Source organism: Caretta caretta, chromosome 3 (genome assembly GCF_965140235.1).
Source record: "Caretta caretta isolate rCarCar2 chromosome 3, rCarCar1.hap1, whole genome shotgun sequence".
NCBI lineage: Eukaryota > Metazoa > Chordata > Testudines > Cheloniidae > Caretta > Caretta caretta.
Window position 1 is genome coordinate 18,000,587 of NC_134208.1, and position 20,068 is coordinate 18,020,654.

A 20,068-nucleotide genomic window follows, 5' to 3' on the forward strand; every position below is an offset into this window, starting at 1 on the left:
CAACAGACTTATAAACAACCTCCCTTAGCAAATGCCCCTACACAAATCATTCCCAAATGTTATAAATCAGTAAAATTTCATCACCGAACAAAGATGGACGAGATGCTCCTTTGAGAGGAATAGTTATTGCTCTACTGCAAAACCCTGATGCCTGATTAAGTAGAACCACAATGTACATCTAATACTATGACACACTGAAACATATAGAGTATATGTAATAGTTACCGCTGATCACACTACTTTGGCTAGCAAATACCATCAAACAAACCTTGGGGTGTTTTTCCATTAACTCGGTGGGTGCTAATATTTTTGTTTAAAATGATAGAAACTGAGAACCAGAGACCAAAATCTTGTTGCAAGCAAATACAACAATATGCCAGTGTCTCCACTCAGAATGGGAGCATCAGCAGAGTTATCCCTTTACCAAAGCTCATACAGTGGGATGGTGATGGATGAATTAAAAAACATTCATTCCATAAATTCTGCTTTTCATATCAACCTGCTGACAGGAAGAACTCAGCATTAAACCATTCACAGAGGCTGCCAGGCCCCTAGTTAGTCTACATTCCCAAACAGAGTTGCCATACACTGCACAATCAGCTTGATGAATGACAAACTTCCATGCATTGCCACAATAGGTTGACCTCTTAGTTCATGAGCCAGAACAAAGGCAACGCAGGGAGAGGGCACATAGGGGTTACGTGCCCTCTCAGATATAACTGCTTCGCTTGTACTAAGAATGCTTACACAGACTGAGCATGCTCAGTAACATCTGCTGAAGCCGCTGCCCTCACTCTGCCCTTACTTGTGCCCCTCCCCCCACCATCGGCAGGTACAGGTCATCTCTGAACCAGCATGTTTCCCAAATTGAACATTAAAGAAGCTTACCACAGGTGTAGATTACATTGAGGTGCTTGTGGACACCTGGGTAACAAGGATCACTGAATTCATAGGTGCTGGCATACACACTACAGCTTCTTTTTCCATGGCAGCGTCTGGTCATGAGCTGGAGAGCTGTGGCTGACTGACACTCTGAAAGGGAAAAAGATAGGTAATTGTTCTGAATGCACGCCATCCTTGTCAGAACCTTTGGGAGAAAACCTATCAAATGTAGGCTAGGAACAACAGATCAGCACTTTGACATTGACGTGAAATATTTCAAGGCCTCCGAGCCTGCACCATGAAGAGGATACAACTCTAAACTCAACAGTTCAAAATCATGGGCTAGATAAGAGGTGACCAAACTACTGCAGGCTGGAGGGGGAAAGAGATCAGGAACCTTCTTCCTCATTGACATAAACAAGGTTACAAATGAGGCAGGTTTGTTTTCAGAGGGGAAAAAATGACCCACAAAAGAAATAATAATAATACCTAGATCTTACAGACCACTTTTCTTCTACAGATCTCAAAGCATTTTATAAAGGAGGTCAGTGTTGTTATCCCCATTTTACAGATGGGGAAACTGAGGCATAAGATATATGAAGTGGCTTGCCCAACATCACTCAGCAGAGCAGTGGCAGCTCTGGGAATAGACTCCAGGTCTCCTAAGGGACAGTTCAGTGCTCAATCCACTACAGACACATGCCACCCTATAGGCTAACCTAAGAGAATGTCACATGACCAGAATGCACATGAATTCTAAGGACTTTGGATCATCTTGTGGAATTCCCATGTATCTATGTTCAGTTTTTATAATGGCATTCCCATGACAGTAGAATCTGAGTGCCTTCCATATCAATAGCAATAGCGAACTCCCCAGTAGACTTAATGGTGCCTCTGGTTCTCCACCTTTTTGAAAGGATGAACATGGAAACTCTGCTTGGGGTCCTGCTTTCACTAGTTCACTAGTTGGCTGGTTGATGTTTTTTGTTTGTGGGGGGAGTTGGGGTAGTTTTCCAAATCTCCAAACCTTCAGATTGTGAAAATACCATGGACTATATCATTCAGAGCACTGTTGTTGGAAGTCTGTAACCTTCCAGGCTGGAACAATAGAACCCGAAGAGCTGAGAACTCCCACATTTGTCTTAACAGGGGGCCAGACTTTTACTCTGACTATGGCCGGGCGTACACTAAAAATTTAGATCCACGTAGCTACATTGCTCAGGGGGGGTGTGAGAGGGCTTGTTTACATTATGTGGGGCTACAAAGGCAGAGCTGCGGCACTGCAGCAGGCTGCTGTAACTTCGCAGTGTAAACGCATTTGTGACAGAAGGGGTTTTTCCATCACCCCCCACCTCCCAAGCAGCTTCCATCAACCACACCGCATCAACACCAGTGGTTAGGTCGACATAGCGATAGTGCTCAAGGTATGGAGCTATGTCTATCTACATTTTTAGCGTAGACCAGGCCAAAAATTGACACCCCGGAGCACTGTAGCTATGCCAACCTAATCCCTGCTGTAGACGTGGCTTGGGTCAATGGAAGACTGCTTCTGTCTACCTCGCTGCTGCCGCTCAGTGAGGTGGAGTTCCTTCAGTGATGGATAAATCTTTTTCATTGCTGTAGAATGCGTCTACACTACAGAGTTACAGTGGCATAGCTTCAGCACTCTGTAGTGCAGAGAAGCCCTATGTCTATTTAAAGACCAAAATAATTAAACTTTTAGTTCTGCTTAGATTCAGCAATTATCCAGTGTGGCTGGAAATGCTGGGCCTATTTGACCATCCCAGTCACCTGGATACATTTTGAATATGCAAAACAACAAGGTGAATATTCAGCCAACTATTATTTTAAATCAGGATGTTCACTGTTGCTTTCATGAACTAAGGTGAAAATGACTTTCACAAACCTAAACACTGAACTGCGTTTTGGGTCTCATGGTGATATTTGGTATTAACTATATGAATATGGACAAATAGAATAAAAGAAATTTCTCAGACATTAAGTTATTTTTAAAAGCAATAATACAGAGATATGTACAAGGTGGGGGTAATATCTGCAGATATTGCCATAATTCCTAATCATCTAGTTACCTGAGCTCATAGGTATCACATTAATAAATAATAAGAATGTATATTCTACAGAATTCCAAACTTCGAGGCACTGTATAAACACTCATGAAGCACCATGACTCTTGTCTATGCAGCTCAAGTGTAATATTCAAGAACTATCCCTATTTTAAAGATGGAGAAACTGAGGCAAAAACTGCCTCAGATTGCCCAGCAACAAAGCCAGGAATAGGACTCAAGATTTCTGACTCCTACATCTGAGCTCTACTCATTACACAACACTATCTCAGTAACTAACCAGGAGGCAGAAAATGAACCTAGAAGAAATGGAATGTTAGAGCTGAACCAGTGAGAGCCATGACTGACAGGTGAGAATTCAGAATACAAATCCCAGCAGAGGGCGTCATGTCTTTATTCTGAAATCAAAGGTGACATTTTATTTTGCATGCTGTGCATGACAAAAGAACAGAGCTACGGATCAGGATTTTCATACTGAAACCCCCAAGCTTCTGTAGGCAATTTTTCCTTTGAGTGCCAGAGGTCCCCATTGGAACACCTGGAAGGCAACAATCCTGCTTTAGTCCTTCTTTGTCATACAGCCAATAAAACAATATAAGCCCGGTGCAGCTTACATGGGGAGTGTCTACTCCTTGAATTTGTTATTGTTCTCATGCAGGACAGTCAATGTTCCAACGCTCCCTACTCAGGAGCAATGCCACCTTGGTGGGAGTGTGGAGAATTAGCCATGCAGCTCCCATTACTGTTACCACAAGGTGCATGCACTACTGAAGGTACTCTCCCTTTCGAATACATGCTGGTAAGAATAAGCTGTAACAAGCGTGACAGGGTCGGGCCAGATGGCTACAGAAGAGTAATTTTTATTTATTTATTTATTTGCATGGCACGTTGGGGTTTTATTGCAGTGCTGGGGTGGTGCCCATCACCGGGACATCAGGGAGTGGCCAAGGCCAGGCAGGGCCATGGGTCTAGCATCGCCTCAGGAGGCTCAACGGAGCTACATGGGCCCTGAGCGGGAAGCAGGGGACACCGGGGCGGGGGGAGGGCAGCCAGGCCCGGCAGGGGGCGCTCAGACCTGCCATGGGGTGCCTCAGAAGTCGGGCCGATCCTTCTTCAAGCTCTTGTACAGTAATAGAAGGTAGATATATTAGCCCCAGGTTAAATAGGTCCCTTTTCCCCTGGGTAAGGTAACAGGGAAGGTTCCAGAACAATCAGGAACCTTCTGGAGACAATTAAGACAAACAAGCTGATTAGAACACCTGCAGCCAATCAAGAAGCTGTTAGAATCAATTAAGGCAGGCTAATCAGGGCACCTGTGTTTTAAAAAGGAGCTCACTTCAGTTTCTGGTGCGCATGTGGGAGCAAGAGGCACTAGGAGCTGAGAGTGAGAACGTGGACTGTTGGAGGACTGAGGTGTACAAGCATTATTAGACACCAGGAGGAAGGTCCTATGGTGAGATAAAGACGGTGTTGGGAGGAGGCCATGGGGAAGTAGCCCAGGGAGTTGTAGCTGTCACACAGCTGTTCCAGGAGGCACTCTAGACAGCTGCATTCCACAGGGCCCTGGGCTGGTAACCGGAGTAGAGGGCAGGCCCGGGTTCCCCCCAAATCCTTCCAACTCCTGGTCAGACACAGGAGGAGTCGACCTGGACTGTGGGTTCACGAAAACGGCCAAACTGAGGGCTGCCATGAAGCTCCAAGGTGAGCAAATCCACCAATAAGCGCCAGACCCACCAAGATAGAGGAGGAACTTTGTCAGACAAGCTACATCCTCTCCCCTACACCTTAACATACTGTGCTGCCTCTTTGCCTCCCAGCCCTTCAGATTCCTGCATATAGAAGAGACTGCTGCCTGCTTTCTTACATGTACATCTCACCTCCATTTCCAGGCACCATCACCATCTTCCCTGTTATTTAGGGCCTCTCTCCTGCAAAGCAGATCCAAGCAGGCTGACACTTGCACCCACATAATTGACTTCAATGAGACTTTGGGCAGCTATGAAGATGTACCTGCAGGTCTCCATTTGCAAGATCAGGTCTTTACAATGATCTCTGTATTTTAACACTCCATGGAACCAGTGTGCCATTTTGATTGTAGATTCCTCAGGGAAGAGACCTCGCCTCCTTATTTCTTTATTAAGTACCTTCGATGAAGTCCGTACCCCTCTCCAACCAATATACACTGGTTAAAAGGGGCCAGAGCAGCATAAAAGGGTTATAAACATCACAATTCCAATGGGGGAAAGGTTCCCCCATTGCAGAAACTGAAGAAGACAGCTGTAAGGTTGTCTTTCAAGGACCCACTTGCAAGTCCACATGCATACGAAGCATGCCATAGGCATGACTGGTGAGCAGAGTGGGTGTGTTGGGAATGCAGCACCCAGCAATGTGGAGACTCTGTGTAACACTGCAGCCCAGAGGGCAGTCCTGGAAGGCTGACTTAATTCAGACAGGCCTCCAGAGCTGCCTAAATTATGCTGGGAGCTTTTCCAACCCCCACAGCAGGCCAAGATTGCAAGGGTGGCTAAAGCCATTTTAGCCCTCATCCAGGCTGCAAGTTCTGGAAAAACTCCCATTGACTTCAATAGGGTCAAGAGCACACAGAATATCACAAATTCTGTTCCCATTTATGTAACTGTAAAGGTAGGGCAATTCTCTTGGAATTAATGGAATTACTTCAGATTTACACCAGTGTCAATGAGAACAGAATTTGGCTCAACGACTCCACTGCAAATTTGACGAAATGTTTATTGGGAAGATTGTTTTCTACTACTACGAAGTGGATAGAATTATCATAAACTTGTTATGCAGTTAAAACAGGAATGGTTCAGGTGCTCATAGAAGCAACAAGGTGAGAAATCATCCAGGTGCCAATCTCCTGCATTACACATTGAATGAAAAAATGCCAGCGAGCCATCAGACCTTCCAAACAGGGCCAGCTCCATCAAACACTTCAAAGTGCTGGTGATAAGGAGGCCATTCAGCTGAATGTCAAAATGTCATAATCTAGAGTCTTTAGTTCCTTGTTAACTGACAGTGAAGATGTCAATAACACGTCTGAGAGACAGCAGGGTGATGTATGAGATTACAACACTCTCATAAATCATGGAGTCTCCATGATGTTCAGAGCTGTAGAAGTGATTTCTGATTTTTTCTTTTTACATTTGGGTCCCAGGAGCATCACTGTAAAAATGTTCAAAACACTCAAGTTGAGTTGCATGATGTGGTGCATGCACAGAGTAATGTAGAGATCCCAAAATACCTGGGGCTTGTTTTCAAATTACACAAATTCTATAATGGAAATATTAAGAAAGCTATTTCTGGCATTGATTCAGTGAAATCTGCAGAGGAGATCACTCTTATTAAGCGCCCTCTGGCACTGAGACTCAAAAAATCCTCTATTTATTAAATAGGACTTAGTTTGGAATTCATCTGGAGATCTCCACACGGTGAGAAATAAATGAACCACCATTTTCATCAATAAAATGGCATGTGTGCACTTTCAATGTTACCTACTTGTCTTATCAGAAAGGTACACTGGCTGCTCTTGGGAAGGAGACGTGTAGCTCACGGCGGCTATCCCACTTAGCACAATTTTAAACCAATAAAAGCCAGAAATGTGGATCTTGAGGAGATCTAGATGAATGGTTCAGGAAAAGGATAAGACACATTTGAGGTTCAAACCAGCCAAACGGATCATCAGTTCTGAGGTTACAGGTTTACTGCAAGTGTGACGACCGCTATCCTGGCCAACAAACACACCGGGGATTGAACAAGGAACCCATGGAGCTAAAAGCATAAGCTGCTACAACTTGAGCAAATGAGCCAAGGCTGTTTAATTAGGGCTGTAAGAGACACATAGACTGCAAACTGGCCTAGCGGGAGAACCTGTAATACACTCCCATAAGGAGAGAGAGAGAGAGAGAGAGAGAGAGAGAGAGAGAGAGAGAGAGAGAGTGTGTGTGTGTGTGTGTGTGTGTGTGTGTGTGTATCATTTCAGAAGACTACATGGGCTGGTAGCCCATCCTCAAAGATCGAGGGACAGGAAACTGGTGTCAGTCCCCTCCCTAGCATGTGGGCTGTGCAGAATTAGCTTCACAGCAAGATGACAACTATTGTACAGGTTTCAGAGTAGCAGCCGTGTTAGTCTGTATTCACAAAAAGAAAAGGAGGACTTGTGGCACCTTAGAGACTAACCAATTTGAGCATAAGCTTTCGGGAGCTACAGCTCACTTCATCAGATGCATTCAGTGGAAAATACAGTGAGGAGATTTATATACACACAGAACATGAAAAAATGGGTGTTATCATACACACTGTAAGGAGAGTGATCACTTAAGATGAGCTATTACCAACAGGAGAGTGGGGCGGGGGGTGTACTATTGTAGAGAGCTGTGTTCTTCTACAACATGGTGGCATAAAATCAAGATTGCACTGCAAAATATTCAGAGTCCAGATTGCCTTTAGGCTGTTACATTGGATAGTTATTCAAACAGACCCCACTTACACAGGACAAACAGAGTAAGCCTCTGTTTTCGGAGCAGTCCTGAATTGTTTCTGTGCATTGCAGATATGCAGCTGGCTACTTCAGTTCCAGTGAAATTGCTAAAAGTGAAATTGCTCTGCGTATAAAATGAGTTTGCTAGCCATTCTATTGTGCTCTGGATTCAATCATTTAACTCATCAAGCCTTTGGGACTGGTTTGGTTTTTTGCCTGCTTCTGCCACCATTTTACAGCCGAAGGATTGGAAAGAGGACTGCTGTTGAATTACTTTTTGCATTAGTGATTGTCATATTATCCCCTCAAACTCTCCTGCTGCAGAGTTTCCTTTCACAGTTCTTAATCTGAGCTCTCACCAGATAATTCATCCTACCGGTTGCATTCGGTGTTAAAGAGTTGCTAGGCCGATATAACCCTCAGGATCTGCTCTCTCTTCATCAGCCTAACCTCTGAGCTGGTAAAACTCTTATCAAATGTCAGGTTTGACTAGTGAAGCCACAATGCTATGAGGAAGTATTTTACTCTATGTGAGCATCACACACACAGCACTGAAGTGGTTTTAAAACTGTGAAGACTTGAATCAGTCTCAATAATGCAGTGGCCTTATCATCAGACTCACTGCAACTAATGTATTTTCGTTTATTTAAAGTTCCTTGCTATCATGATTGTTCCTTTACTGCCTCCCTTGGCAAAAATTCCAAATGTAAGCCAGTCTCTATTAGTCACATCCTCATTTACTTAAAGCAGGTACTTTGGTTATTCATTGCCACACATTTTAATTTCCCCTTGGTACAACAGCTAACCAGCATCCATTTCTAAAAGGGTAACCAGAATCCGGCAGACCCAGCAAGACAGTCAGGATTTCAAGGGATACTGTCACATACATAAGAACAGCCATACTGGGTCAGACCAATGGTCCACCTACCGCAGTATCCTGTCCTCTCACAGTGACCAGTGCCAGATGCTTCAGAGGGAATGACCAGAACAGGGCAATTATCCAGTGATCCAACCCCTGTAGTCCAATCCTAGCTTATGGCAGTTTGAGGTTTAGGGACACCTGAAGCATGGGATCAGCTCCTTGACCATCTTTGCTAATACACATTTGTGGACCTAAACTCCATGAACTTATCTAATTCAACTCATTTATACTTTTGCCTTCACAGAATCCCATGGCACTGAATTCCACAGCGTGCTAGGTGAAGACACAGAATCATAGGACTGGAAGGGATCTCAAGAGGTCATCCAGTTCAGTCCCCTACACTCATGGCAGGACTATATTATCTAGACCATTCCTGACAGGTGTTTGTCTTACCTGCTCTTAAAAAATCTCCAATGATGGAGATTCCACAGCCTCCCTAGGCAATTTATTCCAGTGCTTATCACCCTGACAGTTGGGAATTTTTTCCTAATGTCCAACCTAAACCGACCTTGCTGCAATGTAAGCCCATTGCTTCTTGTCCTATCCTCAGCAGTTAACAATTTTTCTCCCTCCTTCTTGTAACAACCTTTTATGTACTTGAAAACTGTTATCATGTCCCCTCTCAGTCTTCTCTTTTCCAGACTAAACAAACCCAATTTTTTCAGTCTTCCCTCATAGGTCATGTTTTCTAGACCTTTAATCATTTTTGCTGCTCTTCTCTGGACTTTCTCCAGTTTGGCCACATCTTTCCCAAATGTGGTGCCCAGAACTGAACACAATACTCCAGTTAAGGCCTTATTAGTGCTGAGCAGAGTGGAAGAATTACTTTTCATGTCTTGCTTACAACATTCCTGCTAATATATCCCAGAAGGATGTTCACTTTTTTGCAACAGTGTTACTTTGTTGACTCATATTTAGTTTGTGATCCACTATAACCCAGAGCCATTTCTGCAGCACTCCTTCCCAGGCAGTCAATTTTCATTTTGTATGAGTACAACTGATTATTCCTTCCTAAGTGTAGTATTCTGCATTTGTCCTTATTGAATTTAATCCTATTTACATCAGACCATTTCTCCAGTTTGCCAGATCACTTTGAATGCTAATCCTGTCCTCCCAGTTTGGTATCATCTGCAAACTTCATAAGTATTCTCTCTATGCCATTACCCAAATCATTTATGAAGATCTAGAATAGAACTGGACCCAGGATAGATCCCTTCAGGACCCCACTCAATATGCCCTTTCAGTTCGCTTGTGAACCATTGATCACTACTCTCTAAGTATGGTTTTCCAACCTGTTGTGCACCTATCTTATAGTAGGTTTGTCAAGGCTGTATTTCTCCAGTATATTTATAAGAAGGTCATGTGAGACAGTATCAAAAGCCTTACTAAAGTCCAGATATATCAAATCTACTGCTCCCCTCCCCATCCACAAGGCTTGTTACTCTGCCAAAGAAGGATATTAGGTGGTTTGACATGATTGGTTCTTGACAAATCCATACTGACTGTTACTTATCACCTTATCTTCTAGGTGCTTACATATGAATTGTTTGATTATTTGCTCCATTATCTTTCTGGGTACTGAAGTTAAGATGACTGGTCTATAATTTCATGGGTTGTCTTTATTCCCCTTTTTATACATGGGCAAATATAGCACCTTCTTCCAGTCCTCTGGGATCTCTCCCATCCTCCATGAATTAAATTTACTATTCTAATTTCACTACCTAAATGGAGTCTAATGCAAAAAAAGCAAAGATACAGCATTAATGGTGGAAAGTGGGCGGTTGTTTTCTCCCCCCCAGCGTTAATAATCTAGGTGAGGGATTATTTTTTCCATCTAACTTATTTTGAAAATTTCCCTTTTAAAAAAAAAATCACTATAGCACATAAGCATGGGAACATTGTGGAGTGTGTGCAGAAACGTTTCGCTGCTCATGATTAGGGCCCTACCAAATTCTCGGCCATGAAAAAACGTCATGGATCGTGAAATCTGGTCTTTTGTATGCTTTTAACTCTATACTACAGAGATCTCACAGGGGAGACCAGCGTTTCTTAAATTGGGGGTCCTGAACCAAAAGGGAGCTGCAGGGGTGTCACAATGTTATTTTAGGGTGGGCACAGTATTGCCACCCTTACTTCTGTGCTGCCTTCAGAACTGGATGACCGAAAAGCGGCGGCTGTTGGCCAGGCACCCAGCTCTGCAGGCTGTAGCACAGAATTAAAGGTGGCAATACCGTACCATGCCGTCCTTACTTCCACGCTACTGCTGCTGGCGGTGGCTCTGCCTTCAGAGCTGGGCTCCCGGCCAGCAGCTGCCGCCCTCCAGCTGCCCAGCTCCGAAGGCAGCAGCGCCTCCAGCAGTGCGCAGAAGTAAGGGTAGCAGTCCCGCAACACACACACACCCCCCCGCAATAACCTTGTGAAACCCCTGCCCCAACTCCTTCTTGGATCAGGACCCCTACAATTACAACATCCTGAAATTTCAGACTTAAATAGCTGAAATCATGAAATTGGCTATTTTAAAAGTCTTATGACCGTGAAATTGACCAAAATGGGCCGTGAATTTGGTAGGGACCTACTCAGGATCCAATGCAATAATTGTTCCTTCATAGGTGCATCACAAATCTTCATAGGCCCTGCTGTAAATTGGTCCAACATGCCTTTGTCTGATACATGAATCACACAGAATCTCTGAGTTGTTAAATAAATAAATAAATAAATAAATAAATAAAAGCTCTAGAAACAATCCCCACCCATCTGTAACGGGATGTTCTCTGAACTGTGTGTTCAGCACAGCAAGCAAAGTACTCATTTCATTTTCCTTTTAAAGATTTATTGTTCTTTTCCCACGCTTAACTGCAGATTGCATTTGCGCTATATCCTGCAAAACCAAGAGTAACCCCAGAGTTTAACTTGTCAGGAGGATCTATTGATTAATTATAATTAAAGGCCTCAAAAAGGAGCAATACTGCATAAGTCCCTCTCTTCCAAAGGGATATGTTAGAGTGAGGAATTGGGAACTGGAAACTGAGTGGAGACGTCTAATAAATAATATGATTTTATGCCTTATTGTTGTACACGAATCAAGAATGTGCCTCTATCCAGAATCATAACCTACAGTAAATTCCTAGTTCTGCTTCCTGTCTCTGAGGTGAACATGGAAGGAAATATGTAAGAGGCATATTCCCTTCAGAGATGTCCAGTTAACAAGTGACATATCTCTAGTGGAAAGCATACTACAGGGCTGAGAAAGAGATTTCTCTCCAGCACAGAACATTCACCAAGATTGAGGTTTTGCGAATGCCCTGAGTATTTTTAAAGATACATGGTTAGGGACATGAGGGGGAGGCAAGGATGTAGGATAGGAGCAGTCAGAGGTCAGATGAATACAAGGAAAGAAATCTGGTTCCTGCAAAGAAGGTTGGGAGAGGTCTGAATCAGCATTGTGGTTATATGCTCTGAAGTCTGCCAAAATGAGAAAAGCAAACTTCAATGAGAGAGAGAAAGATTTGAAGCGGAAAAGTGATTTGAACCTTGCTACTGGAGTGGAGTAATTTTTACTGCCTTCACATTTTACTCACCAGTGACTCAAAACTGCCTCTCTCTCTGAGAAGATGTTACGAAAGGGAAGGGAGTTCATCTCCCACTCCCTGTTAGTTCCTCATATTCTTTTAAGATTCTGCTTTAGTTGTTACTGACACAGTGTTTAACTCCCGCAAAAAACTTTTTAAATATTAACCTGATCCTGAATAAGTAATGTACGATGTTCTATGGTCATGTTTGATTGAAACTTTGCTTTAATAAAAAGTTCAAATAAACCAAGAAAGCTTAGTGTTACTTATGGTCCCTGCTACAGCTGCAGACTTCGCTGGCATGATAACTTGTAAAATGACTTCATACGGCACTGGTCACATCTCTTCTAGTAAACACACCAAATCTCTGATGTTTTCTACTTCCCCACTGTATAAAGACATAGCTAAAGTGTGCACGTGTCTTTAAAAGTCAATGTAAGGGTACATCTACACTGCACACTCCTTTCAGTAGCATGTAGAGAACATACACTACATGCCCCACAGCAGGGATATAAATAGCAGTGTAAATGGTGAGGTATTGCTTTGGTGAATAAAGACACCCCTGAATCCTGTGGATATGGACCCGGGTATGTACCCTACAGAGTTCTCTATTTGCAAAGACGTGCCTCCTTGTCTATACTGCTGTTTTTAGCAGCGCAGTGTCCTGCGGCCTCCCTGCTGCAGGAATCCTTCCCTGCAGTGGGGAAATGTTTCACCAGTTCACTGCAGCTAGCCAGCAGCTCCCTTCTGCAGGAGTCTGTCTGCACCCCAGTGAAGGACTCTGGCAGCAGGGAAAGGTTCTGGCCAGTGGGAGGCAGCAGGGAAAGGCTCAGACAGCTCTGGAGATACACATGTAGCCACAGCTGCTGACTTTCCAAAGTGCCGGAGAGTGCTTGACCCCTCGATCTGCCCCAGGCCCTGCTCCCACTCCACCCCTTCCCCTAAGGCCCCACCCCCTTCCCACTCCCACTCCACTCCCACCCTGCCTCTTCCTGCCCAGTTCCACCCCCTCCCCTGAGCACGCCACATCCTCGCTCCTCCGCCCTCCCCCCCGACCCCCAGAGCCTCCTGTGTGTCGCAAAACAGCTGATCGCGGCAGGCAGAAGGCGCGGAGAGCGAGGGGGAGGCGCTGATCTGTGGGGCCTGCCGGCAGGCACTGATACAGGTCAGCACCCACCATTTTTCCCTTTGTGGATGCTCCAGCCCCACAGCACCCACGGAGTCGGCGCCTATCCATGTAGCAACACACTATAGCATGGATGCAGCCTGATTTTCACTGCAATGAATAGCTGCACACGCCCCATACACTGCCGCAAGAGATGTACAGTGTAGGTGTAGCCTAAAAGACAAATTAATAAAGGAATTTAATTTCTATCACTTTAAATTTTCTGCTAGCAGACTGGAGCCTATTACAGCCTATCATGCTGATCACTATTATCTCCACATGTTCCCCCATCTGTCTGTCTTTATCCATCCGCAAAAAGAAAAGGAATACTTGTGGCACCTTAGAGACTAACCAATTTATGTGAGCATAAGCTTTCGTGAGCTGGTAGCTCACGAAAGCTTATGCTCAAATAAATTGGTTAGTCTCTAAGGTGCCACAAGTACTCCTTTTTGCGAATACAGACTAACACGGCTGTTACTCTGAAACCTGTCTTTATCCATCCGCTCTCTCTTGTCTTATGCTTAGATTGTAAGCTCCTTGGGGCAGGTCCTATCTTTTTCTTCAGTGTTTTTACAGCAATTAGCACAGTGGGGACCTGATCCATGACCAGGGATCTGAGGCGCTACGGTAATACAAATAATAATAATGGGGAGCTAGTTTGTATATAGCCATAGCTCTACAAATATAGTGGTGCCCAAATGCCACAGTAGTGAGTGCAACAGAAATACATATAAGAAATACCCTGGGTGTCTCTTCCTTGTAGCAGTTTATAAAGCCATTAAAACTGCAAGTAAGAGTGAAAAAGCCAAGCCACAAATAATCCTGCATCACTGAGATTCCTGAAGACCAACGGTTAACAAAACAAAAGCATATACCTAATGAGAAGGGATCAAAAAGTGCAGAGGGCAGAGAAGGGAAGACCAGGAGACAGTGAAAAGATTCCAGAGACACAAACCAATTAAGATGTTGTCGCTGCAGAAACCAGAACAATAGAAATCCCCTCCTGAGACCTGGTAAAGCCTGCAAAAAAATTCCCACTCCTTAAAGCAGTGAGTAAGAGAGACTAATTCTGGCAATGGCTGACACAGACTGTTAATGAAAAGCATTTCAGAAAAATCACTTCCATGTCTGAGTGGGAAAAAGTGACTATTCTTGATAGTGCATTTGGTTGTGCGGAACTGTTGGCATTAACAAAAGTGAAATGTTGATGTAAGATGCATGATAGCAAGGGAATCTTTGTGTTGAGTGCAACTGCACTTAACATTTAATATTTATACAGTTACTGAACACAGTTGGGAGGTAATTACAGTAAGAAATCTATATCTCAGAGTTGAAAAAGTGTGCTACTAAGGCCAGCTGTTGCTGAAAAGTAAATGTGATTAAAAGGGAGAGAATTACTCATCGTACACGTCATGAAATTTAGGAAACTTGAGCACAATCAGCCAAAAATGAGAAAGTGGCCTTTAAAGAAAATTTTGCTTACATCTACAAATGTGTCAGAAAAGAATCAATTGCAGGCTAGATTACTGACACTATATTTAAATTCAGATTTGTTTGATTAAATGTAACCTGAAATCCTTTTTTGCTTGTATGTCTTGAGACCTAATTCATATAAAAAAAAAAAAGTGTACTGGAGACCTAAGTCTTGCAAAGACTTACTCGCAATCTGTAAAGTTAAGCACATGTAAGTTTTTGCAGGCTTGGGGACTATATTTGGAATCTGAAAACAACCTGCCCCTTGGCTCTAAGAAGTCTTATAGAACCAGGAATTTCTGATCAGGTGGCTAGTTGTGAGCTACAGGGCATCAAACTAAAAGGTAGAATCAGTGACATCATTAGCTGATTGCCTAGCCGCTGTAACAAGACAATGATCTTGCTGCTCAATGTATATAGCACTATATAAGGGTCCAAAATTCATCAGTCCATCCCTATTCAGCATGTGCTTAAGCGATTTGCTGAATACAGATATACTTAAACACTTGTTTATATCTTTGCTGAGTTGGGACCAAAGGCTCCAAATTGTCTGGGACCTATTTATCTGACAGATTACCTCTCTCCCTCCTACCCACAGTGATCAATACAACTTAGCAAGTCACTTCTTGCTGAGGGCATCTGGAGTTAAACACTCCAAGAACTGCACCCCGTGAAGGTTCCCCAGTATCTAGGTTTCTCAAGCTTCAGGGGTTCACGGTAAACCTTCTGTTTGGTCAAGTTCTTGACTGACATCTGAACTATTTTTGCAGCAGAGTGTATGGATTCCGAACCCAGTTACATGTGTGTAAATCCCGAGTAAGTCCATGGAATTCAATTGAGTTATTACCAATTTACACTAGTGCAAGATCGGTGAGATCAGAATCTGGCCTTTCATTTTTAAATCTATTTTATATTGTTTTTAACTAATATCAAGTGCTAAGGAGATGGGTGCCTTTTACAAAATCAAACAAACAACTCAACCCCACTAAAAGCTGCAACAAATGCCCCTTTTATTTCTTCAAATGGTATATTGTATATTATAGCACAACCTGCTCGTGCCACTAAAATTAAAGTTGTATCAGCATTTCCATTATGAACCATTTTCTTCTGGGGATTATAACAAGGCTGTAAAAAATTGCACTAGCAGGCTCTTGACTTTCAAATGATCCCAAATGCCCAGAAGGAAAATATTTTAGTATTTTTTCAACATAACAAAAAAGACCATTGGCATGGTGTGATAAATGAAGGGGGGGTAGCTTCCTTTTATGACAGGTTTCAGAGTAACAGCCGTGTTAGTCTGTATTCTCAAAAAGAAAAGGAGTACTTGTGGCACCTTAGAGACTAACCAATTTATTTGAGCATAAGCTTTTGTGAGCTACAGCTCGCTTCATAGCTCACAAAAGCTTATGCTCAAATAAATTGGTTAGTCTCTAAGGTGCCACAAGTACTCCTTTTCTTTTTCCTTTTATGGACACCCAACCAGTCAGTTATCTATAAAATCCCTCTTGGTAGCTGTTCTCTACTTGCTTTACCTGTAAAGGGTTAAAAAAAGCCCATAGGTAAAAAGAAGGGAGTAGGCACCTGACCAAAGAGCCAATGGGAGGGCTAGAACTTTTTAAAATTGGGGAAAAAACTTTCCCTTTGTCTGTCTGTTGTTGTTCTCCGGAGAGAGGAGACACAGAGCAGGAACAGGGCTGAACTATACTGTAGGAAGCTTTAAGCCAGGTATGAAAAACCATCAAATTATACTAGGAATTGCTTATCTGAAACCCCAGATATGCAAGTAAATCAGGGAATGTCTAGGAAGATGCGATTAGGGTTACTTCTTTTATTTCTGATTGGCTTGTGGGCTCCTCTTTGCTAACCCCAGGTGCTTTTGTTTTGCTTGTAACCTTTAAGCTGAACCTCAAGAGAGCTATCCTAAGGCTTAATTTTTGTAATTGTGTTTTTTTTTTTGTTTTTGTTTTGTTTTTTAATCTAGCAAAAAGTTCCAGGTGTATTTTCTTTCTTTTTGTTTTTAATAAAATTTACCTTTTTTAAGGACAGGATTGGATTTTTGTGTCCCTAAGAGGTTTGTGCACATGTTTAATTAGCTGGTGGCAACAGCTGATTTCCTTTGTTTGTTTCTCAGCTGCTCCCCGGACCAGGGGAGGGGGGGTGAAAGGGCTTCAGGGTGCTCCACAGGAAGGAATTCCCAAGTATGCCTCCCTGGGTTCTCAAAAGGGTGTGGGTTCTTTTGCATTTCGGTGGTGACAACATCTACCCATCCAAGGTCAGAGAGAAGTTGTAACCTTGGCAGTTTAATACAAGCCTGGAGTGGCCAGTATTAATTTTTAGAATCCTTGTGGGCCCCCACCTTCTGCACTCATACTGCCAGAGTGGGGAATCAGCCCTGACACATGGCAAAAAAAAACTATTTGCTAGATAAAATCATATTTACATGAGGGTATGTAATCCAATAATAATTTTGATTTTTTAAGATATTTTAGTTACTTACGCTGTTTTTAAAAGAAAAAGAAAAACACGTGAATTATGCAGTGTTGAAAAGTTTTCTGAAAGCAGCCTTTTGCCCCAATTTAAATTAGCATCCTGATAAGGATTTCATTTAGATTTAATAAAGTATTGTATATGAATTAAACCCCAACTGACATTTACCTTGCATACCTGCATACTTGTGTTTTTAATTAGATATTTACAGTTCAGGGTCCAAAAACATGTTCTTAATAAATTAGCTATACTTACATACAATAGTTGCTCCATTAAATGTAAGTTAAATGCATAGGACCAGATTCACATTTACAATAAGGCCTCTTTACATCTATCTGGAAGCATAAATCACTGTGCAAGGAAGACAAAAAGATATGTCCAATTTATGACTTTTTTATATTGCCATGATAGTATAAAGGCACTTTAATGTAAATGAGAATTTGGCTCATAGGAATATTTTGAATTCCTAATTTGTTATGAGACAAAATTTTACACTGCACATATTAAATACATGTGTACACTACAGTCTAGTCTTGGTAAAGGAACCACGAGATGTATTAGGTAAATAATATAAGAGGTATTTACGTGATGCACCATGATGGCTCTGGTTGAACTCACAAACACGTTCACACCAAGAAAAGGAAATTAAGTACAAACTGAAATTACCTTCTGAGTCCTGCATTGAAATGACAAAAGCTAGGGAATTTGCAGTGAACGCAAAGAGTCCTCTTCAGAATTCACTGCCCTGTTCCTATGTCATTGGAGCTGATAAGAGATGGAGTCATCCACTGTATGAACTGCCTCAAGCTGTGCGACTTCATCCATTTTCTCTCTGCAAATGCTCCCATTCAGACATTCATGAGAATTTGTACATTTGGTCACAAGGGTCATTTCATTTCTCAGCTAAATGCAGCCTTTTGTAGGAAATGATAGTAACATCCCACCCTGGAATGAATGACAGTTTTTCCTTGTGTCTGCCCCAGCATTCCATGGTCTGACCATAAGCATGGGCGCTAGGACCTCCTGAGTTCTAGTCCTCACTCTGACACTAACTCTCGGTGATACCAGACAAATCTTTAGGCCGAAATCCTCAAAGACACTTAACGTCCATTGAAACCAATCTGGGTGTTAGACCCCAACCCAAGAGAGTGGGATGTACATGCTTAAGTTTAAAAATATAACTACTCCCAATGAAGTCAGCAGTATTGCTCCCCTGCTTAAAGTTAAGCATGTGATTAAGTGCTTTGCTAGTTCAGGGCCTTAACCTCTCTGCCTCCATTTCCTCATCTCTGAAATGGAAATAATAAAACATACAAATCATACAGATGGGTTGTGAGGGTTAATGTTTGTAACATGCTTTGAAGATGCATGTATACATGTGCTACACATATATGCTATTATCGTCCTGTTTGAACATCTGAATTTCATAGGTGATGTGTATAATAAATAGAGCAGCACTGAAGGTACATTTTACCCCATGGACACCTGTCAGCAACAAAACGATTCATTGTGTAAACTCTTAGGATCTATTGAGAGTGATCAGCTAGTATTATTAGTACATTAAACCATAAAAGGGTGAACGTCAAAGGGTAACTGTTGTACATTCTGTTCCAAGTTCCTCCCCGATTCAATAATTAACCTGTACTTGGATATGAGTAGAGAAAGTCAAATTCTTGAATTAGCTTCCCCTAATCTACATGAGTCATGTGAACAGATTCAGACCAAGACCACAAAAACGTGGATAAAGTGGCGAAGGATCCACATCACTGATATGTCGCTGAAGTTTTGGGATGTAAATGGGCCATCTAACCATTCCTTCCCCCAGCCCTGCAGTGTTCTTTGCAAGAAGCATGTGCAGCGACAATGCAAGCTTGGAGCTTTATTAAAATAATTACAAATAAGGTCAAATTCCTACAAGGTCTTTTAAGAGTTACCAAGGCACTCAGGCTGGGGGCCAGCCATTTTGCAGAGTTTTCCCATTTCTGCATGAGCCTCTGTTCTTAAAGGTACATTTCCCTATAGCATGAATTCTTAACTTCTGGGTCCCAAACAGGTTTCACAGAGGCACGACCATCTTGCCTTTTTTTAGGGTTAGACTGTGGTGGGGATTATGAAGCTTTGTGTGTTGTAACAGGAGATCATGGGATGAGAGAGGTGGAGAATCACTGCCCTAGGGTACAAACTTATTACTCTCATCTTTCTCTCCTAAGCTAAGCAAAGTTATAGATAGGTGAGACAGAGAGGATATCTACATGTTGTGGTTTGGTATACAGGTTTATCAAGCATGACTGTGGGACTCCCATATTACACACGAGTGGTGGAACCACAAGTGTTTTATTTATCTTTTACTTTAGAAGGTTGAAAGTACTATGTAGGTGCTATTTATATTATAGTTTTACAGTAGGATAGTTAAGTTCAGACTCCCCTTCATCTAGGTTCTTACACAGCCTTACATAGCCACTATCATATTCGAACATTTCACGATCGTTAATGGATTTTATCCGCACAATGCCCAAGTGCAGTTGAGATGATGCCCATTTTTCAGATGGGCTTGAACTGACTTGCCCACAGCTACACAGAAAGGTTGTGGCAGAGCCAGGAACTGGACTCCAGAGCCTTATCCACTAGGCCATCCTTCCTCCCCATAACATCCCTTGTTTTTACATGCCTGTAACTTTCTTTAAAATTCTCTTTTATGGCTCTAAGTTTCCATGTTTGGCCTAAACTGAGTGAAATATGCCATTTTTTCATCTTAAAAACAAATGCAATGTTCTTTGCTTACCCACAACTCACAGTGGCTGAATAAAAATCACTTCAGTTTTGACCAGTGTCTAGTCTATTCCCCATGAAGAGTCTTCTCTGCTAACAACCCAATCCCTCCGGCCTTATGCAAACCCTTAGTGCCATGAAATTCAAAATTGATAAATTATCACAGAATCAGAAGGGAGACCAGGTGGATGAGGTAATATCTTTTACTGGACCAACTTT

The 20,068-nt window shown here is 42.5% G+C and overlaps 1 protein-coding gene across 2 annotated transcripts in view; it reads right to left on the minus strand.

Moving 5' to 3' along the window:
- Positions 1 to 20,068, minus strand: part of EVA1A (eva-1 homolog A, regulator of programmed cell death) — a 312,742-nt gene that overhangs the window by 152,565 nt on the left and 140,109 nt on the right. For both annotated transcript variants that reach the window (XM_075126379.1, XM_075126380.1), the window contains exon 5: positions 889 to 1,032. In XM_075126379.1, coding sequence (XP_074982480.1) covers positions 889 to 1,032 — 144 coding nt within the window. The remainder of the gene's footprint in view (positions 1 to 888; positions 1,033 to 20,068) is intronic.